This window comes from Oncorhynchus clarkii, chromosome 29 (assembly GCF_045791955.1).
Source record: "Oncorhynchus clarkii lewisi isolate Uvic-CL-2024 chromosome 29, UVic_Ocla_1.0, whole genome shotgun sequence".
In the NCBI taxonomy this organism is placed as follows: domain Eukaryota; kingdom Metazoa; phylum Chordata; class Actinopteri; order Salmoniformes; family Salmonidae; genus Oncorhynchus; species Oncorhynchus clarkii.
This window is the reverse complement of record NC_092175.1, coordinates 29237204-29262396: the sequence shown is the minus strand read 5'-3', so window position 1 is coordinate 29262396 and position 25193 is coordinate 29237204. Positions and strand designations below refer to the sequence as shown.

The following is a 25193-nucleotide window of genomic DNA, read 5'->3' as shown; positions in this document are numbered from 1 at the left end:
AACAATCCTAACAAACTACTGTACTGTTTAATTGACTCTTGGCTCTGACAAAACAACTTGCATCCATACATACAGTTGAAGTCGGAAGTTTACTTACACTTAGGTTGGAGTCATTAAAACTAATTTTTCAACCACTCCACAAATTTCTTGTGAACAAACTATAGTTTTGGCAAGTCTGTTAGGACATCTACTTTGTGCATGACACAAGTCATTTTTCCAACAATTGTTTAGACAGATTATTTAACTTATTCACTGTATCACAATTCCATTGGGTCAGAAGTCTACATACACTACGCCTTTTAACTTCATATGGCTGCAGGGGCAGTATTGAGTAGCTTGGATGAAAAGGTGCCCATTGTAAACGGCCAGCTCCTCAGTCTCAGTTGCTAATATATTCATATTATTAGTATTAGTATTGGATAGAAATCACTCAAGTTTCCAAAACTGTCAAAATATTGTCTGTGTATAACAGAACTGATATTGCAGGCGAAACCCTGAGGAAAACCAAAACAGGAAGTGGCTTCTATTTTGAAAACTCCATGTTCCATAGCCTCCCTTTGCTGGATTTAAAGGGATATGAACAAGATACCTTTTCCTATCGCTTCCTCAAGGTGTCAACAATCTTCAGACATAGTTTCAGGCTTTTATTTTGAAAAATGAGCCAGAACAATAACATCGCGTCAAGTGGTCACATGAGTTTTGCTTGCGCAACAGAATTTGGACAGCCATTGTTTTCCCCCCTCCTACTGTGAAAGACATTTGTGGTTGATATATTATCGATTATATATTTTAAAAACAACCTGAGGATTGATTATAAAAAATGTTTGACATGTTTCTGTGGACATTATTGAAACTATTTGGAATTTGTCTGCGTTGTCGTGACCGCTCATTCCTGTGGATTTCTGAACATAACGCGACGAACAAACGGAACATTTGTGTAACTGGGAGTCTCGTGAGTGAAAACATCTGAAGATCTTCAAAGGTAAATAATTCATTTGATTGCTTTTCTGATTTTCGTGACCGAGCTACCTGATGCTAAGTGTACTTAATGTTTTATCGTGCGATCGGTAAACTTACACAAACACTTGGATTGCTTTCGCTGTAAAGCATAATTTCAAAATCTGACACGACAGGTGGATTAACAAAAGGCTAAGCTGTGTTTTCCTATATTGCACTTGTGATTTTCATAACAAGTTAAACAGCTTGGGAAATTCCAGAAAAATATGTCATGGCTTTAGAAGCATCTGATAGGCTAATTGACGTCAATTGGAGGTGTACCTGTGGATGTATTTCAAGGCCTACCTTCTAATTCGGTGCTTCTTTTGCTTGACATCATGGGAAAATCTAAAGAAATCAGCCAAGACCTGTCTGGTTCATCCTTGGGCGCAATTTCCAAATGCCTGAAGGTACCACATTCATCTGTACAAACAATAGTGCGGAAGTATAAACACCATGGGACCACACAGCCGTCATACTGCTCAGGAAGGAGACGCGTTCTGTCTCCTTCAGATGAATGTACTTTGGCGCGAAAAGTGCAAATCAATCCTAGAACAGCAGCAAAGGACCTTGTGAAGATGCTGGAGGAAACAGGAACAAAAGTATCTATATCCACAGCAAAACGAGTCCTATAGCGACATAACCTGAAAGGCCGCTCAGCAAGGAAGAAGCCACTGCTCCAAAAACGCCATAAAAAAGCCATATTACGGTTTGCAACTGCACATGGGGACAAAGATGGCCACCCCCGTGCTTCACGGTACAAGTACAATGTCATGTTGTGGGGGTGCTTTGCTGCAGGAGGGACTGGTGCACTTCACAAAATAGATGGCCTCATGAGGCAGGAAAATTGTGGATATTTTGATGCAACATCTCCAGACATCAGTCAGGAAGTTAAAGCTTGGTTGCAAAGGAGTCTTCCAAATGAACAATGACCCCAAGCATACTTTTAAAGTTGTGGAAAAATGGCTTAAGGACAACAGTCTAGGTATTGGAGTGGCCATCACGAAGCCCTGACCTCAATCCCATAGAAAATCTGTGGGCAGAACTGAAAACGTGTGTGTGTGTGTGAGCGAGCAAGGAGGCCTACAAACCACACTCCGTTACAACTGGCTCTGTCAGGAGAAATGGGCCAAAAGTCACCCAACTTATTGTGGGAAGCTTGTGGAAGGCTACCTGAAAGGTTTGACCGAAGTTAAACAATTTAAAGGCAATGCTACCAAATACTAATTGAGTGTATGTAAACATCTGACCCACTGGGAATGTCATGAAAGAAATAAAAGCTGAAACTAATCATTCTCTCTTATTCTGACATTTCACATTATTAAAATAATGTGGTGATCCTAACTGACCTAAGATGGGGAATATTTACTAGGATTAAATGTCAGCAATTGTGAAACGGAGTTTACATGTATTTGGCTACTGTGTGTGTGTGTAGACTTCGACTTCAACTGTACATACATACTAACACAACATTGAGCAAATCTATAGACACAACAATTACGTAAAGTGATATTAGTCGAGCACCAATCCTTCGACAGCGGAAGATCGGGCTCTACGTACACACAGGTCGACGCCTTTCAGGCTTCTCTTCTGGTTTAATCAGCAGAAATGTGATTTAATAAATAAATTACTTTTTACTAGACTTTAAGTAGCCTAGCTATTGCATATAAAAGAACAGCTCTGCACCATTTTATAATGGATCTCTTTAATGTATGTGCGAGAGAAATGATGAGATCGGATGAAGACAGCTGTTTCTCGCTGCTCAAATGGAACGCTGAGTCAGACTGTTCTCTGCATTGTACTTCCCAAGCACATTTTAAAAACTGTGGACGTTGATAGTAATTGTGGCCTTTCCCTTTAAACTGTTTTTCTCCAGCACAGCGTGCCAAGGCAGAGTCAGTGCCCTGCTGCCCTCTAGTTCAATTCAGAATGAACAAATAAATAACTGTTCTAAACAGAGGTGAGGAAGAGGTCTCTTTGTGGTCCCAGTGTCTCCCCGCAGCACAATTAATGCGCCAAAGGCTCTTTCCTGTTTGTCATTCAGGGGAGGATATTGTGTGGGGCGAAGTCAATCCTGTCGTAGAAATGGAGTGAATAGAATGGACTTTCGTTCATGAATGTCAAGTTTGATGGGACAAATTTTAATGTATAAAGAGTCTGTTCTCATTCAGAACCAAGAATTTCTTATGATTTCCTTTTGAATGTTGATCGTAAACAAATGCTTAAACATTTTCTATTTTGGAGTGAGATGTGTATTAATTACACACTTAATAAAAATATAAATGCAACATGTAATGTGTTGGTTTCATGAGCTGAAATAAAATATCCCAGAATCTTTCCATATGCACAAAAAGCTTATCTCAAATGTTTACATCCCTGTTAGAGAGCATTTCTCATTTGCCAAGATAATCCATCCATCTGACAGGTGTGGCAGATGATTAAACCACATTACATAGGTGTACCTTGTGCTGGGGACAAAGGGCACTAAAATGTGCAGTTTTGTCACACACAACAATGCCACCGATGTCTCGTGTTTTGAGTGTGTGTGCGCGATTGGCGTACTGACTGCAGGAATGTCCACCAGAGCTGTGTATGGCGTTGTGTGGGAGAGCGGTTTGCTGATGTCAACGTTGTGAACAGAGTTCCCCAGGGTGGGATTATGGTATGGGCAGGCATTAGCTACGGACAATGAACACAATTGCATTTTATCGATGGCAATTTGAATGCACAGAGATACCATGATGAGATCCTGAGGCCCATTGTTGTGCCATCCATCTGCCGCCATCAACTCATATTTCAGCATAGTAATATACGGCCCCATGTCACACGGATCTTCTCACAATTCCTGGAAGCTGAAGTCGTCCCAGTTCTGCCATGGCCTGCATACTCACCAGATGTCATCCGTTGAGCATGTTTGGTATGCTCTGGATTGACGTGTACGACAACCTGTTCCAGTTCCCACGAATATCCAACAACTTCGCACAGCCATTGAAGAGGAGTGGGACAGCATTACACATGCCACAATCAACCAACCAATGCATATCTGTATTCCCGGTCATGTGAAATCCATAGATTGGTGCCTAATGTATTTCAATTGACTAATTTCCTTATGAACTGTAAATCTAAATTGTTGCATGTTTTATATTTTTGTTGTGTTTTATGTAGGCTAGACCTAGTGTTCAACATTGTGCTCCAGAAAACAACTATGAATAAGACCTGGCGCTTATCTTTTAGAACATGAGGGTGACATGTGAGGCCCAAATTCGCTTGCATCATCACATCAATTTCATAAGGCTTTACTAGGTGTGTCACGTACAATGAACTGGATTCTGCTTTATCCATTTCTATGCTCAGGAGGTCATGGGTGAAGGGTCAGTGTCGGTGTCACACTGAGAAGAGGGAGGAAGATGGAGGAGGGTGTTTGGTTAAGGTTTTCCTGGCACAGGAAAAACACATTTTGTGTCTCATTGTGAAATATACCTGTTTTTGGCTCTGTAGCTGGGGGGTCTGTTGCTGTGTGGAGAGAGACCATGGAGACAGGATAAGCTGGAATCTGAGTTTGATTTGCATAGAGAAACAACCACACTCTTACTATGGTCTAGTCTAACGGTCACCCACCAAAAATGTTGTTCAGAAAATCACTGTATATGGTTAACATAGTTCCTTGGATCATAATTTTGATTAAATATCTAAAACTATTGATGTTAAACTTACAAGTTTGATCTACGTAATGATGTTTCCTGGGTCACAGAATGCCTTTTCTGAAGCCTTTTTTTGGTGGGTGGCCCATGGACTACTAGGAGCAGCTCACACCAATTGAAATCAAATTGGTGTTGATTTATGTGAATATTTCCACTCCTTACATAATCAGATGCCATAAACTTATTGGACTGGAATTTGTTTGAACGCGTCTCACACAATTTTCATATGATTTAAATCTGAACCTTTTTGATAAAAGGATTTAATTCACGTTGATGTTTTGAAGATTTCACACCCCTTTTTATTTGAACAATTCTCTTTCCTCTCTTCAGGTTATGACTTTGCTGCAGTGCTGGAGTGGTTTGCAGAACGCGTTGACCGCATCATCCTGCTCTTCGACGCCCACAAGCTGGACATCTCAGATGAATTCTCTGAGGTGATCCGCGCCCTGAAGAACCATGAGGATAAGATGCGGGTGGTTCTGAACAAGGCTGACCAGATTGGCACGCAGCAGCTGATGAGGGTCTATGGCGCCCTCATGTGGTCTCTTGGTAAAATTGTTGGCACTCCAGAGGTGATCCGGGTGTATATCGGTTCTTTTTGGGCTCAGCCGCTCCTGGTCCCAGACAACCGGAAGCTTTTTGAGGCTGAGGAACAGGACCTTTTCAAGGATATTCAGGGGCTGCCTCGGAATGCTGCTCTGAGGAAGCTCAATGACCTCATCAAGCGGGCTCGCCTCGCCAAGGTGAGACCTAGGTCTCAAATGTTGGGGCTTGTTAACAGTAACATTAATCTCAGAAAGCAATTACTCTACTGCATTATTGTATCACCCTCATTGTGCTGAAATCAATTGATCAGTGGGTAGCTGTTTAGGTCCAGATGTGATTTAGTCTTCTCTCCCTCCAGGTCCACGCTTACATTATCAGCTCTCTAAAGAAGGAGATGCCCAATATGTTTGGGAAGGATAATAAGAAGAAGGAGCTGATCGCCAACCTGGGGGAGATCTACACGAGGATTGAGAAAGAGCACCAGATCTCACCTGGAGACTTCCCCAAACTAGCTAAGATGCAGGTACATAAATATACATTATTTTTCTAGTGGAGGTAGTACTTCTGTTAACCAAAGTGGCCATGTACGTAATGATAGCGGTAGTAGTGATGAGCATTGCAGATACCTTTTTACTTGACTAGAATTCCCCTGACCTCTTCAACTTTATGAACACACAGGAGATCTTGGCAAACCAGGACTTCAGTAAGTTCCAGGTGGTGAAGCCCAAGCTGCTGGAGGCCGTTGAGGACATGCTAGCCAATGACATCGCCAAACTCATGACCCTCGTCCGCCAGGAGGAGGCAGCCATGCCCAGCCAGTCAGTCCAAGGTGGTGCCTTCGAGGGCACCATGAATGGGCCCTTCGGCCATGGCTACGGCGAGGGTGCAGGCGAGGGCATTGATGAGCTGGAGTGGGTAGTGGCACGAGACAAACCCACCTACGATGAGATCTTCTACACCCTGTCTCCTGTCAACGGCAAAGTGTCTGGTGCCATGGCCAAGAAGGAAATGGTGAAGTCCAAGCTGCCCAACACAGTGCTGGGGAAGATCTGGAAGCTGGCCGACGTAGACAAGGACGGTTTCCTGGACGACGAAGAGTTTTCCCTTGCCAATCACTTGATCAAGGTGAAGCTTGAGGGTCACGAGCTTCCCACTGACCTGCCAGAACACCTTATCCCCCCCTCCAAAAGGGGACTGTAGAATTGGAAATCTGTAATATATGGCATTGGAATAGGCCTGAACAAGTAGAATGGTGCTTAGAGGTGTTTGGGAGAGCTTGGTGGGTGGATGGGATGAGCTAAAAGGGAAAGGGTTAGTATTTTTGGCCAGGGTAAATGTGACTGTTAAGTGGGTGTTCGATAGCAAACCGCCTAGATAAGGTGTTGTGGGGTATGGGAATGTGACATAAATTGTGGTGTTGGGGTTAAAGTAATGTTAGCCTGTATATGACAATTGGCATAGTCCATTCAAAAATAGAAAAAGATAAATAAACATGTTTAACTTATTCATCACCTGTGAATCCCTGATCTTTATTATTACTTATATTTCTCATCATTATCATAAGGCCTTTGATGTCATTTGTGCTCACAGTACATGCTCACAGTACAATCGCATTTACATTTTCCTCATTGGGCCATGTCCAAAAGTGAATTCAATGTATTCCTTTGATAAAACATTTCTTGTATAAGAGGGTTTGTATACTTATACAGGTCACTCAACAAATCAAACAATGAAAGAAATAAGGGACGCTCATAACAAAATATATGCTGGGGGAAATTATATTTAATCCTTGTCTTCCATTAAGTTCGATATGATTTGTCTGAGTTTAGTCAATTTATTCTACTTACAAACATTTAATCAAAATATGATATAATTTCTAATCAAAACAATGTGTATGTTTAGCTTTTCTAAAGCCATTATAAAGCAAAGTGTTCTTTGAGTCTGAAAACAAGCGTTGCAGAAGTACAAATATAGGGCTACCTGTTAGCAGGGCAAATATTGGTCACCCCATAATGAATGATAACAATAGACAAGGTATTAGTGTTCTTCCCAGCATGCCAAACACTTCTGCTTTGTTCTCTTGTGTAGACTCAACTGACATGCAGATGGTACATCAACCTTACATTATCTGAACTTCTCATTATTGAATAATAAGTTCAGATTGTTGTGCCTCATATTGTCACGGACTTGTAGATTTATTAGATCACAGACAAACGTTTGTCTTGGACAACATTGCCTAGCTCCTGGTGTCTTTAACAGCTGTCTCCTGTAAACCATATTTTGTCCAAAATTATGAAATATGTGACATTTAAGCTACATTTTGCCATTTCAGTCAATTTATCATATGGATTTTTTTTTCTGATATTGTACAGATCTAGTTGGGCATACAGTATGCATTAACAAAATGTCTGATCAAATATATTTATGGAAAACCAATTAACTGATTTTAGGGGACAGACTAGCTTCAAAATCCCAGTTTGATCCCTGGCAGTCACATCTTTGGTTAGCCTTTAATGACAGTCGCTGTAGACGTTTTTGTAGAAGTGCCTCAACTTTACAGCTCTTAAATGTTCATATGTACATTGTTTTTAGTCTATTTTGAAATAAAATTGTATTATAATACATTTGTTTTTCATAGACTTTGTCTGTTTTGAAATGACTGGATAAAACATTGCTAAAATTGTCCTTGTTCATTCCAGTGCAGTAGTCCTTATAATTAACTATTTGAAAATGTACTAACTGTTCAAATGCATTATTAAAATACACTATTTGTATAAATATGCTTTAATTTTGCCAAATGTTCACAGTGGGAACATGTGAGCTCATGCAGCCAATGTTAGCTTGTTGTAGTGATGCACGGTTTGACAGCGTCAGCATGCTTCAGTTCAGCTGGCGGCTAACCGAACAGGTTTGTTTGCATACTCCCTTGACCTTAACTTGAAAAAAAAGCTACAATAGTACAGTTTGTCCATTTTGATACTCTGTAGCCAGTATACACTTCCTCAAGGTAACTGAAATCTGTTACTAATTTGGAAGATGTCTTAGTTATTCAATTTTACATCAAACTAAGATGTTTGGTGCTGTATTTTAATGAAAAATGTGCACGAAGATGTGTTGTCTCTTCTATAGTATAATGGCATTTGCAAATAATTGGATGTGCAATCCACAACCTACTGTGCGGGTGGATAATAAGGATTCCAAAAAGGAAATAGTGTTTGGGGGGGGGGGGGGGGGGGGGGGGTGTAAATATACAAATGTATTTTAAATTAACAAAATCGACCTGCTTTTTTGTAAAAAAAAAACATTTCTAATCAGATCCTACACATGCTCAGAAGTCTCCTGTGAGGGCGGAACATTTCCTAGCGACAATAGTCCTTGCAGTGCTTCTGCTGTGAAGTCTTGGAGCACCAAAAACGTATCGGCTGCAGATCTGTCCACCTTCTTGGACTTCTTAGACACTTCACTTGATTGATTTAAAACATCAGCAACTGGTTGCAATGCATCCACCGCCATATCTTCTTCAACACTGTGGCCTCTTGCCCTTTCAACTCTTCACCGTCTCCACATTGAAGATCTGCTGTACAGCCCTGATCCTTGACACCTCAACCCCTTTCACTCTAACAGGGCACTCAAGGAAGTCCAGAGTATGAACTCCACCACATTGGCAACATGTTCTATTCAAAGATTCTTCAATACCATACTTCTGCCGTCTGCAAACATTTCACACGTGACCATATATTTTACAATTCCCACACTAGTGGTTTGAACACATCGTCTCCGTTCAGGTGGTTTCCTCAAACAGTATCTATAGGCGCTTCTCCTTTCTTCCATTTACCATAAGATGCACTGACCACACCTGGGATTTTCTGAATAATGTACTAGTCATCTATAACGAGACTCCAGCTATAACAACTTTGGCAGGCGCTTTAACTACTCATAGAAAAGGTAGTCTGACAAGTACTCTGCAGGAAGGTCTGATTTCTCTAGTATTAGAACAAGACCCAGATGGCAAATATAAAGACTCAGTCTATCTAAAAAACTGGAGGCCCCTTACACTTCAATGTTGTGATGCAAAAATACTAGCAAAATGCATAGCACTCAGAATTAAAAGAGTTTTACCAGGTATTGTTCATCCTGATCAGTTTTTTTACATGGACGATACATTGGAGATAATATACGACCACTACTAGAAATAATAGAACATCATGAAACATAAGAAGCCAGGAATGGTATTTATAGCGGACTTTGAAAAGGCATTTGATAAAGTAAGACTGGATTTTACTTATAAATGCCTGGATTTTTTTCAATTTCGGCAATTCCCTTATAAAATGGGTAAAAATCATGTATAGCAACCCCAGGTGTAAAATAGTAAATACCGGATACTTCTCAGAGAGTTTTGAATTGTCAAGAGGAGTTAAACAAGGGTGTCCACTGTCACCATATCTATTCATTATGGCCATCGAAATGCTAGTTATTAAAATCAGATCCAATAACAACAGAGGATTAGAAATCCAAGGCAAGGAGTCCATGTATGCCGATGACTCAAGTTTTATGTTAAGTCCGCAAGCTAGATCCTTGCAATGTCTTATTAAAGATCTAAACTTTTCTGTACTCTCTGGACTAAAATCTAATTATGATAAGTGTACAATATTACGTATTTTTTAAGGATCCAATACAACTTTTACATTACCCTGCAGCTTACCTATAAAATGGGCTGATGGTGAAGTAGACATACTCAGTATTCATATCACAAAATATATAAATAAGCTCTCCACAATGAATTTCAATAGATAACTTGTAAAAATAGACAAGATCCTGCAACCTTAGAGGTCTATTTATGGAAAAATTGCCCTGATTCAACTCCTTAGTCATATCTCAGTTTACTCACTTACTTATGGCGCTGCCATAAGGAATAAAAATAGCATAAATAGGAAAGTATACCAGTTTCATTTGAGGACCAAGATGTTGACAACTGTGCCATGCAGATTGCAAAGTAGTTGGGAAAAGATTTTTGATAAACCGATTCTATTGTACAGGGTGTTGAGTTGATATATAAAACAACGCAAGATTCAAGACTTCGTGCTTTTCAGCTAAAATTATTATATTGAATTCTTACCACCAACAAAATGTTGAATATTTGGGGCATAAAATCATCCAAGCTCTGCAGATTTTGTTGTGAGGATACAGAATCAATAGACCATTTATTTTGGTATTGCCCTCAGGTAGCCTGTTTCTGGTCTCAGGTTCAGGAATGGCTGAAAATGCATAGCATTGATCTAAAATTGACCCTAGAAATGGTTGATGGACATTTATTTAGAAAGAGAGGGTCCAGATTGTCTTGCCCAGCTGATTTTTACAGGTACAAGTTTTGCAGCTCTTTCAGAACATCTGCTATCCGGATTTGGGTGAAGGAGAAGCTGGGGAGGCTTGGGCAAGTAGCTGCGGGGGGTGCGGAGCTGTTGGCGGGGGTTGGGGTAGCCAGGAGGAAAGCATGGCCAGCCGTAGAGAAATGCTTATTGAAATTCTCGATTATTGTGGATTTATCAGTGGTGACAGTGTTACCTAGACTCAGTGCAGTGAGCAGCTGGGAGGAGGTGCTATTATTCTCCATGGACTTTATAGTGTGCCAAAACTTTTTGGAGTTAGCGCTACAGGATGCAAATTTCTGTTTGAAAAAGCTAGCCTTTGCTTTCCTGATTGACTGTGTGTATTGGTTCCTTTCTTCCTTGAAAAGTTGCATATCGCGGGGACTATTCGATGCCAGCGCAGTCCGCCACAGGATGTTTTTGTGCTGGTCGAGGGCAGTCAGGTCTGGAGTGAACCAAGGGCTATATCTGTTATTAGTTCTACATTTTTTGAAAGGGGCATGCTTATTTAAGATGGTGAGGAAATTACTTTTAAAGAACGACCAGGCATCCTTGACTGATGGGATGAGGTCAATATCCTTCCAGGATACCCGGGCCAGGTCGATTAGAAAGGCCTGCTCGCAGAAGTGTTTTAGGGAGCGTTTGACAGTGATGAGGGGTGGTCGTTTGACCACGGACCCATAGCGGATACAGGCACTGAAAACAGAGGAGGTGTATTTGGAGGGCAAGTTGATCAGGATAATGTCTATGTGGGTGCCCATGTTTACTGATTAAGGGTTGTACCTAGTGGGTTCCTTGATGATTTGTGTGAGATTGAGGACATCTAGCTTAGATTGTAGGACGGCCGGGGTGTTAAGCATATCCCAGTTTAGGTCACTTAACAGAACGAACTCTGAAGCTAGATTCACAAATGGTGTCCAGGTCACAGCTGGGAGCGGAGGGGGGTCGATAGCAGGCGGCAACAGTGAGAGACTTATTTCTGGAGAGATTCATTTTTAAAATTAAAAGCTTGAACTGTTTGGGCATAGACCTGGAAAGTATGAGAGAACTTTGCAGGCTTCCTCCCCCTTTGGCAGTTATATATCTTGATGGAAAATGTTCTAGTTGGGTATGGAAATCTCCGAATTTTTGGTGGCCTTCCTAAGCCAGGATTCAGACAAGGCAAGGGCATCAGGGTTGGCGGAGTGTGCTAAAGCAGTGAGTAAAACAAACTTTGGGAGGAGGCTTCTGATGTTAACATGCATGAAACCAAGACTTTTTCGGTTACAGAAGTCAACAAATGAGAGTGCCTGGGGACACACAGGGCCTGGGTTAACCTCCACAGTAGGATGAGTGTACAGCTAAGGCTATCAAAACTGGTCGTCTAGTGCGTTGGGGACAGAGAATAAAAGGAGCAGATTTCTGGGCGTGGTAGAATAGATTCAGGGCATAATGTACAAACAGGGGTATGGTGGGGTGCAGGTACAGTGGAGGTAAACCCAGGCACCGAGTTATAAGAGAGGTTGCATCTCTGAACGGGCTAGTTATGCTGGGTGAGGTCACCGCATGTGTGGGAGGTGGGAAAAGGAGGTATCTCAGGGATTGCAAAGTGGGATTAGGGGCTCCGCAGTAAACTAAAACATTTATAACTATCCTAAAAAACAGTGTACAAGGCATATTGACATTTGAGAGAGACATAAAGCAAGGCATAAAGCAATCACAGGTGTGTATTGGGAGAGTTAGCTAAGGCAACAACGGGTAAGACAACAACAGCTAATCAGCTAAGACAACAATAACAGGTCAAATGGCGATGAATGGGCAGAGAGGGTTGGTTAACTACAAACAGAGCCTGAGTTCGAGGCTGGGGCCGACAGATAAACAAAAAATAAACAAAATGGAGTACCGTTATTAGTGAACAGTCCAGCAGGCATCAGCTATGTAGCCAAGTGATCATAAGGTCCAGTGAACAGCAATAGATGGAACAGGGAAGCCGTGGGGTTGTCGTTACTATGCTACCACGCAGAGACACAGCGTTTAGCAGGGATTACAGCCTTGAGTCTTCTTGGGTATGACGCTACAAGCTTGGCACACCTGTATTTGGGTTTGAGTTTCTCCCATTCTTCTCTGCAGATCCTCTCAAGCTCTGTCAGGTTGGATGGGGAGCGTCGCTGCACTGCTATTTTCAGATCTCTCCAGAGATGTTTGATCAGGTTCAAGTCCAGGCTCTGGCTGGACCACTCAAGGACATTCAGAGACTTGTCTCGAAGCCACTCCTGTGTTGTCTTGGCTGTGTGCTTAGGGTCGAGGTCCAGTGTGCTCTGGAGCAGGTTTTCATCAAGGACGTTCCTCTTTGCGTTGATCCAGTCTCCCAGTTCCTGCCACTGAAAAACACCCCCTCAGCATGATGCTGCCACCACCATGCTTCACCATAGGAATGGTGCCAGGTTTCCTCCAGACGTGACGCTTGGCATTCAGGCCAAAGTGTAGAATCTTGGTTTCATCAGACCAGAAAATCTTGTTTCTCATGGTCTGAGAGTCTTTAGATGCCTTTTGACAAACTCTAAGCTGGCTATCATGTGACTTTTACTGAGGAGTGCCTTCCATCTGGCCACTCTACCATAAAGGCCTGATTGGTGGAGTGCTGCAGAGATGGTTGTCCTTCTGGAAGGTTATCCCATCTCCACAGAGGAACTCTAGAGCTCTCTCAGAGTGACCATCAGGTTCCTGGTCACCTCCCTGACCAAAGCCCTTCTCCCCTGATTGCTCAGTTTGGCCGGGTGGTCAGCTCTAGGAATAGTCTTGGTGGTTCCAAACTTCCATTTAGGAATGATGGAGGCCACTGTGTTCTTGGGGACCTTCAATGCTACAGATTTTTTTTGGTACACTTCCCCAGATCTATGCCTCGACAAACTCCTGTCTCGGAGCTCTACGGCCAATTCCTTCGACTTCATATGGACAGGTTTGTACCTTTCCAAATAATGTCCAACCAATTGAATGTTTCACAGGTAGACTCCAATCAAGTTGTAGAAACATCTCAAAGATAATCAATAGAAACAGGATGCACCTGAATCTTATGGCAAATGGTCTGAATACTAAGGTATGTTTTTTGCAAACGTTTAAAAAAACGTGTAAATATTTCTAAAGACCCTTTATTCACTTTGTCATTGTGAGGTATTGTGTGTACATTGCTGAGGATTTAAAAAAACATTTTTTTTTAGGAATAAAGCGGTTGGGGCTGGGTTATTATAAGCAATTGCAGGCGGTGCGGGTGAACAAACAGTTGACCCGTGCACCACTAGACAAGTGCCTGTTTCACTTCCTTTCCCGCCAGAGTTGCCATATAGGCGGGTTCCAGAAAATTGGTCTGTATAGGTTGCGCTGTTTTGGGCTCCTTCTAGGTTACACCGCGGTCGCCATGGCATTTCAAAAAAACGTATTTCAATATGATCTGCTGCTGCTGACTGTCAGGCAGTTTCTGATTGAGTGAGGAGGGCCGAAGCCTTTTAGCCATGACCTTAGAGGTCGGGAGGGGTGTGGTGTTAAGAGAGCGCTACAGCAGGCAGCTGAAGACAGAAGCACGCTTGCACGTCGTCGTGAAAAAGTTTTACCAGTTGTAGGTTTTATTTGATGTATTTATCTATGCAAGTCAGTTAAGAACAATTTCTTATTTACAATGACGGCCTACCAAAAGGCCTCCTGCGGGGATGGGGGCTGGGATTCCAAACAAAACACACATTACGACAAGACAGACACCACTACATAAACAACAACAACAACTTAAATAACATGGTAGCAACACAACATGACAGCAGCACAAACATTATTGGGCACAGAGAACAGCACATAGGGCAAAAAGGTTGAGACAACAATAAAGCACGCGAAGGTAAGTTATTTAGATTGACATTATGGAGACACCTATTTCCAAACCTTTTCCCATAAACACAATCAAGAAATAACGCTGACATTACTGGAATACAAATGTAAGCGCATTAGATGAATTCGGTCGGAGGTGATTTGCATTCTAATGTCGAATTTACTTATGGAAAATCGTACCAAGCGATGGGTTTTACGCATGCTCTGTTCTAGCGCTGCGCAAGTGGACATTTGAAATGGAAGTTATGGAACTCCCTCGCATGCTTCTGTTGTGGAGAAAAGTCCACAATGAAACTGACATTAAATGTGGAGAATGATACATGTGCGTTAGAGCACTCACGTCTGTCGCCTTGAAGTGCTTTGAAAGGCTGGTCATGGCTCACATCAACACCATTATCCAAGAAACCCTAGACCCACTCCAATTTGCATACTGCCCTACCAGATCCACAGATGATGCAATCTCTATTGCACTTCACACTGCCCTTTCCCACCTGGACAAAAGGAACACCTATGTGAGAATGCTATTAATTGACTACAGCTCAGCGTTCAACACTATAGTGCCCTCAAAGCTCATCACTAAGCTAAGGACCCTGGGACTAAACACGTCCCTCTGCAACTGGATCTTGGACTTCCTGACAGGCCGCCCCCAGGTGGTAAGGGTAGGTACCAACACATCCGCAACGCTGATCCTCAACCCCCTCAGGGGTGCATGCTCAGTCCTCGCCTGTACTCCCTGTTCACACATGACTGCACGGCCAGGCACGACTCCAACACCATTAAATTTGCTGATGACACAACAACCTGATCACCGATCACGATGAGACAGCCTACAGGGAGGTCAGAGACCTGGCAGTGTGGTGCCAGGACAACAACCTCTCCCTCAATGTGATCAAGACAATGGAGATGATTGTGGACTGCAGAAAAAGGAGGACCGAGCACCACCCCATTCTCATCAACAGGGCTGTAGTGGAGCAGGTTGAGTGCTTCAAGTTCCTTGGTGCCCAGATCACCAACAAACTAACATGGTTCAAGCACACCAAGACCGTCATGAAGAGGGCACGACAAAACCTATTCCCCCTCAGGAGACTGAAAAGATTTGGCATGGGCCTTCAAATCCTCAAAAGGTTCCACAGCTGCACCATCAAGAGCATCCTGACTGGCTGTATCAGTGCCTGGTATGGCAATTGCTCGGCCTCCGACCGCAAGGCACTACAGAGGGTAGTGCGTACGGCCCAGTACATCACTGGGGCCAAGCTTCCTGCCATCCAGGACCTCTATACTAGGCGTGTCAGAAGAAGGCCCTAAAAATTGTCAAAGACTCCAGCCACCTTAGTCATAGACTGTTCTCTTTGCTACCACATGGCAAGCGGTACCGGAGTGCCAAGTCTAGGTCCAAGAGCCTTCTAAAACAGCTTCTACCCCCAAGCCATAAGACTCCTGAACATCTAGTCAAATGGCTACACAGACTATTTGCATTGCCCCACCCCACCCCTTTTACGCTGTCACTTTAATAACTCTATCTACATGTACATATTACCTCAACTAACCGGTGCCCCTGCACATTAACTCTGTACCTGTACCCCCTGTACATAGCCTCTCTATTGTTATTTTACTGCCACTCTTTAGTCATTTGTAACTTTTATTTCTTATTCTTACTTTTTGTAGGTATTTTTTTTGTTATTGCATTGTTGGTTAAGGGCTTGTAAGTAAGCATTTCAATGTAAGGTCTACCTACACCTGTTGTGTTCTGCGCATGTGCCAAAATGTGATTTTATATGTTGGCCTACAAGTAGCCTAGCCTATTAATTTATATGCTAATGTAGCCTTATCCTACCATTTGCCACAATACATATGTTGAAATGGTGTTATCTCTGGAGTCATTGCAAATCAATTTGTGCCAACTATTAATGGATGTGTTTGTTTAGTTAAAACAATTGTAAGTTATCATTCGTGATCATAGTCACAGCTCTATCGCAATTGCCAGCTTGTTGTTAGAATACATTAGATCGACGGTAAAACAAAACCATTTTTTTTTCAAGAATATTCAGTTCATATCCATATTATTAATATTCGTTCGGTGATTGAAATTCCAGCAACAAAAGCAATGTTACCTGTAAATCTGATGTAGTTATGTACATGCCAAAATTGATTTATTTATAATAACAGCGTTCATTTGACATCAATACATGTCGATTTATCTGGCGAGTTTAATAAAGGCGAATTATATTTTGTCTTGCAACATATTCAAATTAATGTATTATGTCACGCTAGCTCGCAATATTATTTTGATGGAAAACTGAATTTTGATAATTTCGTCGTTACAAGTTAAGTAGATATTAATTCTTAATTCGCTGTATTATGTTATGGAAAAGGGGTTTATTAGGTTTAATGTGTCAAACTCCTCTATTACTACGAGAAAGGGGCTAGTTTTCAGCGCTTGTTGGTGGGTTTTGTATGGACAATAGGCATTTTTTTTTAAACCAAACCTGGCAACCTTGTTTCCCGCTATTTTTATCTTCCGGATTTAAGCAAGGCTCATGGCAGCAGATAGCACAATGTGTAATGGCCAAGAAACGGCCTCGATGAACGGAGAGCCATCTTTCAAGCGACATCGGGAGAGTGGACAGGTCGAGTCCCTGCGGATTCCGAAGGAACCTCGGAATAAAGTAACCGTGGTCCTCGGTGCGCAATGGGGAGACGAGGGAAAGGGGAAAGTGGTTGACCTGCTAGCACTGGACGCGGATTTAGTCTGCAGGTGTCAGGTACGTAGCTACTCTAACTAGCTAGCAAACAAGGCATTTTGAACTTGACAAAAGTACGCCAGTCGTTCTGCTGCGTTGGCTAGGCAAAACCAATTCTAGTTAGTGTATATAATATTTAGGAAATGTGCTTACTAGATAAATTGCTAAATAGCTAAAGTTATCATGCGAACGTTAGCATTGCTAGCTAAGCATGTTATCTGGTGGTAGTGGGTAACAACCCACAACAACAAATGGGTTATCTAGCTACATTAACGAGTGGGTATAGTTTGGGACGTTTCAACCGGAATCTGTTCCAAACACTTCGTAAATAATAAGGTTGCCAAAAAACAACGCATACAAAGTTGTATAGTGGGCAGAATAAGATACCGGGTAGGGAGTGGGTAAATTTGTTACATTTTTCCGAATAAAACGTGGTGATTGAAAAACGTATCACTCTGGTAGCCTATGGACAAGCTTTAAGTATAAACTATGTGGTGAGTTGATGCCTATTCGGCAGCTATTTAGCTAGGTGAATTGATCATCCTACTTTGTATGTGCTGTTTGTTGGCATCCTTGTTATTTAAGTTTTGGACAGATTCCTGTTGGAAAGTTCCACAAATCATGCCCACCCTACAGTAACAATTGCAGTTCGCTAAATGTCTTTTGTCGGCTTCCCTGGTAAAATACTGCCTACATTGGTTTCATTCGGCTAGTTTTGACTGGTGAGTAATAAACCGTTAACTACACAAACACGTGTCCGCAATTTGTACTAAACTGAAGTTTTATAGCTGTTGAAACAAAGCTTTTCCAGTTAACAGGTAGTTAGTTACTTATTCACATTTGTCTGTGCTCTGTGATGTAGTTGTAAAAAAAAAACGTGAATGAACTTATCACCGGTGGGGGTAAAACAAATTCATGCTCTGTACTTTCAATGCCTTTTTCCTGAAGGTTGGTAAACAATGGTGCAAAAATATGTTGCCAGTTAACTGGTACTTACACGTTCGTTCACTGTTTGGCTGTACTCAATTTCTGCTCCTTCTCTTGTTGTTTGTGTAAATGTTGTCTCTTTCAGGGAGGCAACAACGCAGGCCACACAGTGGTGGTGGACTCTGTGGAGTACGACTTCCACTTGCTGCCCAGTGGAGTGCTCAACAAGAAGGCTGTCTCATTTATTGGTGAGTTGACCCTCTTACACTTCAGCCTCCATGATGGTTTCATTGGTTTGGTTTCCTATTCAAACCATCCGTAACTGAACTGCTCATCCACAGGGAACGGGGTTGTGATACACCTGCCTGGTCTCTTCGAGGAGGCTGAAAAGAACTTGCAGAAAGGCAACGGTGAGTATTGGCAATTGAAGAGGCCTGCAGGAAAGATGATGGTGATAAAAAGGATGAAGGAAGTGGATTCCACTGATAACACTTGACCTGCTATTTGTATTTGTTATTGTCCAGGACTGCAAGGATGGGAGACGCGGTTAAAGATATCTGACCGTGCACACATTGGTAAGACATGGCTGTTTAATTTATAAGTCTTTGGTTTAGTGTCTTGCAATTCTATGAATTTATGATTTTTTTTGTGTGTGTGTATCTGCTTTTAGTGTTCAACTTCCACCAAGCTGTTGATGGGATCCAGGAACAACAGAGACAGCTACAGGGGGGAAACAAGTGCGTGGGTTTTATTGTATGAGGAAGTGATGGTGACTGTTCATAAAGCGTCTCCGATTTGGAGTGCTTATCTGAGACTCTTTGAAGACGACGCCCTGTTCTTCATTTTACTATGTGGTGAAAGTGGTTGTAGCAACAACGACAAAATATTGAAGTCATGGTAGCCTTTTAGGGCTACTGCAAAGGCAGTGTTCATTAATGCTGTGGCATTCCTGAATGTCCATTCTTCTGATTTTGATGGATTGTTTTCCAGTTTGGGAACCACCAAAAAGGGCATTGGACCTGCCTATTCTTCCAAAGCTGCTCGCAATGGACTGCGAGTCTGTGACCTTGTGTCTGATTTCACTGTCTTTGCGGAGAAGTTAGTACCAAAATTATTGTTTGTAAGAATGCATGTAAGTTACCTGAAATATACTTTTGAACATTAATGATTTTAACGATCACTAAAAAAGTTGATGTTGATTGGTAGCTGATGGCATTTCTTCGCCCACAGGTTCCGTGTGTTGGCAGGGCAATTCCTGACTATGTACCCCGACCTAAATGTTGACATTGACAATGAGCTGCAACAACTGAAGGTGAAAAGAACACTGCTTTAATGTCCCAATATACACTACGATTCAAAGGTTTGGGGTCACTTAGAAATGACCTTGTTTTTTAAAGAAAAGGAAAAAAGTTGTCCATTAAAATAACATCAAATTGATCAGAAATACAGGGTAGACATTGTTAATGTTGTAAATGACTATTGTAACTGGAAACGGCTGATTTTAATGGAATATCTACGTATGCTTAGAGGCCCATTATCAGCAACCATCACTCGTGTGTTCCAATGGCACGTTGTTAGCTAATACAAGTGTATCATTTTAAAAGGCTATTTGATCATCAGAAAACCCTTTTGCAATTATGTTAGCACAGCTGAAAACTTGTTCTGATTAAAGAAGCAATAAAACTGTCCTGGGTTCGATTACAGGCTCAAAATAGCCAGAAACAAAGCCTTTTTTTCTGAAAATCGTCAGTCTATTCTTGTTCTGAGAAATGAAGGCTATTCCATGCTAGAAACTGAAGATCTCGTACTACTCCCTTCACAGAAGCTTAAAGAAGGCTTTAACCAGAATAGAAAGAGGAGTAGTGGGAGGCCCTGGTGCACAACTGAGCAAGAGGACAAGTACACTAGAGTGTCTAGTTTGAGAAACGGACGCCTCAAGTCCTCAACTGGCAGCTTCATTAAATAGTACCAGTCTCAACTTCAACAGTGAAGATGCGACTCCGGGATGCTGGCCTTTCAGCTGTGCTAACATAATTGTAAAAAGGTTTTCTAATGATCAAGTAGCCTTTTAAAATGATACACTTGGATTAGCTAACACAACTTGCCATTGGAACACAGAAGTGATGGTTGCTGATAAAAAAAAAAATGTTTTGGCTGTTTCCAGCTACAATAGTCACTTACAACATTAACAATGTCTACACTGTGTTTCTGATCAAGTTGATGTTATTTTAATGGACAAAAAAAGCTTTTCTTTCAAAAACGAGGACATTTCTACGTGACCCCAAACTTTTGAACGGTAGTGTGTATTATAGCTAGCTTCATAAAAATAAAAACAAATCTTTGTTCTGAGCCATAATCACCTGCCCAGGTTGCAGTCAAATCAAATGTTAACGTGAAATGCTTGCTTACAAGCCCTTAACCAACAATGCAGTTCAAGAAATAGTTAAGAAAATATTGCTAAATAAACTAGAGTTGAAAGTAACATTTAAGATGACATAATTACGAGGCTATATGCAGGGGGTACCAAGTCAATGTGCAGGTTAGTCAAGGTAATATGTAGGTAGGGGTAAAGTGACTATGCATAGATAAACAGCGAGAAGCAGCAGTGTTAAAACAAAGGGGCGGGGGGTCAATGTAAATAGTCCGGGTGGCCGTTTTATTCATTGTTCAGCAGTCTAATGGCTTGGAGGTAGATGCTGTTAATGGGCCTTTTGGACCTAGACTTGGCATTCCGGTATAGCTTGCTGTGTGGTAGCAAAGAGAACAGTCTATGACTACGGTGGCTGGAGTCTTTGACCCAAAAAATTGTGCCTTCCTCTGACACCGCCTAGTGTATAGGTCCTGGATGGCAGGAAGCTTGGCCCCAGTGATGTATTGGTCCATACGCACTAAACTCTAGCGTCTTACCATCGGATGTCGAGCAGTTGCCGTATGAGGGGATGATGCAACTGGTCAGGATGCTCTTGATGGTGCAGTTGTAGGACTTTTTGAGGATCCATGCCAAATATTTTCAGTCTCATAAGGGGAGAAAAGGTGAAGATGGCACGACAACATGACTGTCTTGGTGTGTTTGGACCATGGTAGTTTGTTGGTGATGTGGACATGACCCTCCTTTTCCTGTAGTCCACAATCATTTCCTTTGTCTGGATCACGTTGAGGGAGAGGTTGTTGTCCGGGCACCACACTGCCAGCTCTCTTGACCTCCTGTTTAGTCCCTGGGTCCTTAGCTTAGTGATGAGCTTTGTGGGCACTATGGTATTGAACACTGAGCTGTAGTCAATGAACAGCATTCTCACACAGGTGTTCCTTTTGTCCAGGTGGGAATGGGCAGTGTGGAGTGCGATTGAGATTGCGTCGTCTGTGGATTGGTTTAGGCGGTATGCAAATTGGTGTGGGTCTAGGGTTTCTGGGATGATGGTGTTGATGTGAGCCATGACCAGCCTTTCAGAGCACTTCATGGTGACCGACGTGAGTTCTACGGGGCGGTAGTCATTTCGGCAGGTTACCTTTGCATTCTTGGTGACATGGACTATGGTGGTCTGCTTGAAACATGTAGGTTTTAGCTTTGGTCAGGGAGATAGTTGCTGTGAGTACACACCCTGGTAATGCATAAAATGAATATAGCTTGTGTGGTTGGCTCGCGTCACTGGGAAGCTTGCGGCTAGGTTTCCCTTTGTATGCCATAATAGTTTGCAAGCCCTGCCACATCTGGCGAGCGTCAGCCGGTGTAGTAGGATTCAATCTTAGTCCTCTATTGACGGTTTGCCTGTTTGATGGTTTGTATGAGGGCATAGCAGGATTTATTTTAAGTGTCTGGATTAGTGTCCCGCTCCTTGAAAGCGGCAACTTTAGCTCGGTACGGATGTTGCCTGTAAATCCATGACTTCTGGTTGGGATATGTCGTCCCCACAGTGACAGTAAGTACATCGTCGATGCACTTATTGATGAAGCCAGTGACTGTGGTATACTCCTCAATGCCATTGGATGAATCCCGGAACATATTCCAGTCTGCCAGCAAAACAGTCCTGTAGCGTCCGTGTCATCTGACCACTTTCGTATTGAGTTAGTCGCTGGTACTTCCTACCTTTGCTTGTTAGCAGGAATCAGGAGGATATAATTATGGTCAGATTTGCCAAATGGAGGGAGAGCTTTATGCATCTGTGTGTGGAGTAAACGTGGTCTAGAGTTATTATTTTTTTTATGTTTGTGACACGTGATATGCTGGTAGAAGTTAGGTCAAACGGATTTAAGTTTGCCTGCGGATAAAGTCCCTGACCATTTGGAGCGCCGCTTCTGGATGACTATTTTCTTGTCTGCTTCTGGTTAGGGATGCTAGTCCACTTATCTCTTGTTTGTGCCCAATGAATGTGATCCTGTTCTCTCTACAGGCAATTTCTGTCTCAATTGAGCTGATTCCATGCAGAACAGCTCTTGTTAGTCTTTCAGGGGGAGCTAGAAAACTTAAGATACTGAGATGTTTCTCTGTAGGTAGGTGGTCACTGATTTTTCCCTCTTTTCCAGGTGTATGCTGAGAGGTTGCGGCCCCTTGTCACCGATGGGGTGTACTTCATGCACAAGGCCCTCACTGGTCCCAGTAAGAAGATTCTGGTGGAGGGAGCCAATGCAGCCCTCTTGGATATTGACTTTGGTGAGAACAGAAGGGTTTGAGGGGGGGTAAATTATTATGCTATTTAGTGATGGCCATTGGAATATAATTTGAAGGAAATCAAACAATTTGTATTTTTCAGGCACCTACCCGTTTGTGACATCCTCTAACTGCACTGCTGGGGGGGTGTGCACTGGCCTGGGTGTGCCCCCGTCCTATGTGGGGAGAGTGTATGGTGTGGTCAAGGCCTACACCACCCGGGTGGGTGTTGGAGCTTTCCCCACTGAGCAGGACAATGTGAGTGGATAGTGTTTGTGTTTTGCAGAATTGTCTTAAGTCATACAGTATGAATTTCTAGGGGTGTAAACTTACTGTCTAGGAACCGTCTCTTCTAGTACTTAATATTTACATTCAGTTTATAGTGAATCCCAGATCTGACTGCTGTGTTGATTGTGGTCCAGGAGATTGGCAACTTGTTGCAGTCCAGAGGGAGGGAGTTTGGTGTGACGACGGGCCGGCGGCGCCGCTGTGGCTGGCTTGACTTGATCCTTGTCAGATATGCCCACATGGTCAACGGCTTCACTGCGTAAGGCTCGGTCTCGCCTCCTGCTTGTCCTTCTTTCTGGATGTGTTCCATACTGTATGCATTGTAATTATTAGATCACCGTGTTCAGTCTGTTGTACTTGTGTATGCCTCCACTATGTTCAGTTGCTGTCTATTTATTGCATAACTGTTTGACACCACTGTTTCTCTCCGACAGCATTGCTCTGACCAAGCTTGATGTCCTCGACACGCTGCCAGAGATCAAAGTGGGTGTGTCCTACACTGTAGATGACGAATCCCTTCCCAGTTTTCCTGGTAAGTTTCTCCCTGTCTAGGGGTACTTATTTTATACAGTTGCTCTGTTCACTTTACCCTTACACATTTGATTTGGCTTGCCCTGCATGCTGACTCCCATCTTATTCCCTGTCTTTCCCTCTGTAGCCAATATGGACATGCTGATGCGGGTGTCAGTGAAGTACGAGACGCTACCTGGATGGTGCTGCAGCACTGAGGATGTGCGGTGCTTTGAGGAGCTGCCCCCTCAGGCACAGAGCTACATCCGCTTCATCGAGGACTTCTTGCAAGTGCCAGGTTAGTCAAGAAACAAGTATTTATGGTGATTATGCAGCCTTACTGAAAACCAACCTTGTTTTGATAATTGATGATATATTCACCATGAATTTGATTTTATTTGCAGTGAAATGGGTTGGAGTTGGGAAATCCAGAGAAAGCATGATCAAGCTGTTCTGATCAGTTTGGGAACTGATATCTTTTGGTTTTCTTGCCATTACATCAGCTGATTGGGAGAAGAATGATGTTGATGAATACTTGGATGACCATAAACCTTGGGCTAAATTCCCAAAGTCTGTTCTGCAGAAAAGCAAAAACTTCACCAGCAACGTTATTAGTGAAATGTATAACCTGCATTCTATAGCTTTCTTTTCTTCTGATGTGACAAGACAATATATTGACCATTATGTTCATCCTCTGTGTGTAATGGACAGACAGGTATTAAATCTTAAACAACTGTGGTAACCATACCAGGCTTTCATCAACCATTTCATTGAAGTAGTAATATGTTTTTACAACTGTTTGGGTTGTTTTGTTTTGCTTTCTTTTAAAACAAGATTTTAAAATTACTTCACCTTGCAGTTATTTTTTACACTATCTTTGCTTAAGGGTTGCGATACTAGGCTAATGTTTTTAAGGAGGCCTCATAATTAGGTCTTTGGATGAGCTGGCCTGTTGTACGAAGGAATTATTGTCAGGATTTTAGATTCTAAAGGGATGCTGTCTGAATGCCTTGATTTTCTATTGACCATTAAAACTTCTTCAGGATTGGTGGGTCCCCTGCGGGACGGTTGAGCTAACGTAGGCTAATGCGATTAGCATGAGGTTGTAAGTAACAAACATTTCCCAGGACATAGACATATCTGATATTGGCAGAAAGCTTAAATTCTTGTTAATCTAACTGCACTGTCCAATTTACAGTAGCTATTTCAGTGAAAGAATACCATGCTATTGTCTGAGGCGATTGCACAGTTTTGAACATAGTTATTAATAAACATATTAGGCACATTTGGGCAGTCTTGATATAAAATTTTGAACAGAAATGCAATGGTTCATTGAATCAGACTAAAACTTTGCACATGCACTGCCATCTAGTGGCCAATATCCCGATTACACCTGGGCTGGTTAAATTATGGCCTTTCTCTTGCATCTTCAAAGATGATGGTACAGAAAAATACAGTATATAAAATATATTGTATTTTACCAGCTCTAATGTGTTTTTATCCTACATTCCTTTCACATTTCCACAAACGTCTATGTTTCCTTTCATATGTTACCAAGAAAATGCATATCCTTGCTACAGGCAGTTAGATTTGGGTATGTCTTTTTAGGCGAAAATAGAAA

General features: G+C 42.2%; 2 protein-coding genes across 3 annotated transcripts in view; both read left to right on the top strand.

Annotated features, from left to right (window-relative positions):
- Positions 1–8191, top strand: part of LOC139388689 (EH domain-containing protein 1-like) — a 28208-nt gene extending 20017 nt beyond the window's left edge. The window contains exons 3-6 of one of the 2 annotated variants that reach the window (XR_011629309.1): positions 5028–5440; positions 5602–5766; positions 5922–7489; positions 7706–8191. Coding sequence is in view for 1 of the 2 variants with exons in the window: in XM_071135517.1 (XP_070991618.1) it covers positions 5028–5440; positions 5602–5766; positions 5922–6443 (1100 nt within the window). In the remaining variant the exon portion in view is untranslated. Of the gene's footprint in view, positions 1–5027; positions 5441–5601; positions 5767–5921 lie in introns of both variants that reach the window. The other variant, XM_071135517.1, reaches the window with a different exon arrangement.
- An 8660-nt stretch (positions 8192–16851) lies between these two features.
- Positions 16852–24418, top strand: LOC139388688 (adenylosuccinate synthetase isozyme 2-like). The gene is made up of 13 exons (XM_071135516.1): positions 16852–17223; positions 18275–18377; positions 18471–18539; positions 18654–18704; positions 18800–18866; positions 19120–19227; positions 19360–19441; positions 22651–22777; positions 22878–23032; positions 23197–23321; positions 23497–23594; positions 23721–23870; positions 23977–24418. Exons 1-13 carry the CDS (start codon positions 16999–17001, stop codon positions 24027–24029), a joined length of 1413 nt encoding a protein of 470 aa, XP_070991617.1. The 5' UTR covers positions 16852–16998; the 3' UTR covers positions 24030–24418.
- The last annotated feature ends 775 nt before the right edge of the window (positions 24419–25193 follow it).

Bases quoted from the DNA above. Each gene is read 5' to 3' on its own strand.
- LOC139388688 (XM_071135516.1), top strand. From the start codon at position 16,999: ATGGCAGCAGATAGCACAATGTGTAATGGCCAAGAAACGGCCTCGATG. The intron at 18,378-18,470 runs GTGAGTTGACCC...GCTCATCCACAG, and splicing joins GAAGGCTGTCTCATTTATTG to GGAACGGGGTTGTGATACAC. The intron at 18,705-18,799 runs GTAAGACATGGC...ATCTGCTTTTAG, and splicing joins ATCTGACCGTGCACACATTG to TGTTCAACTTCCACCAAGCT.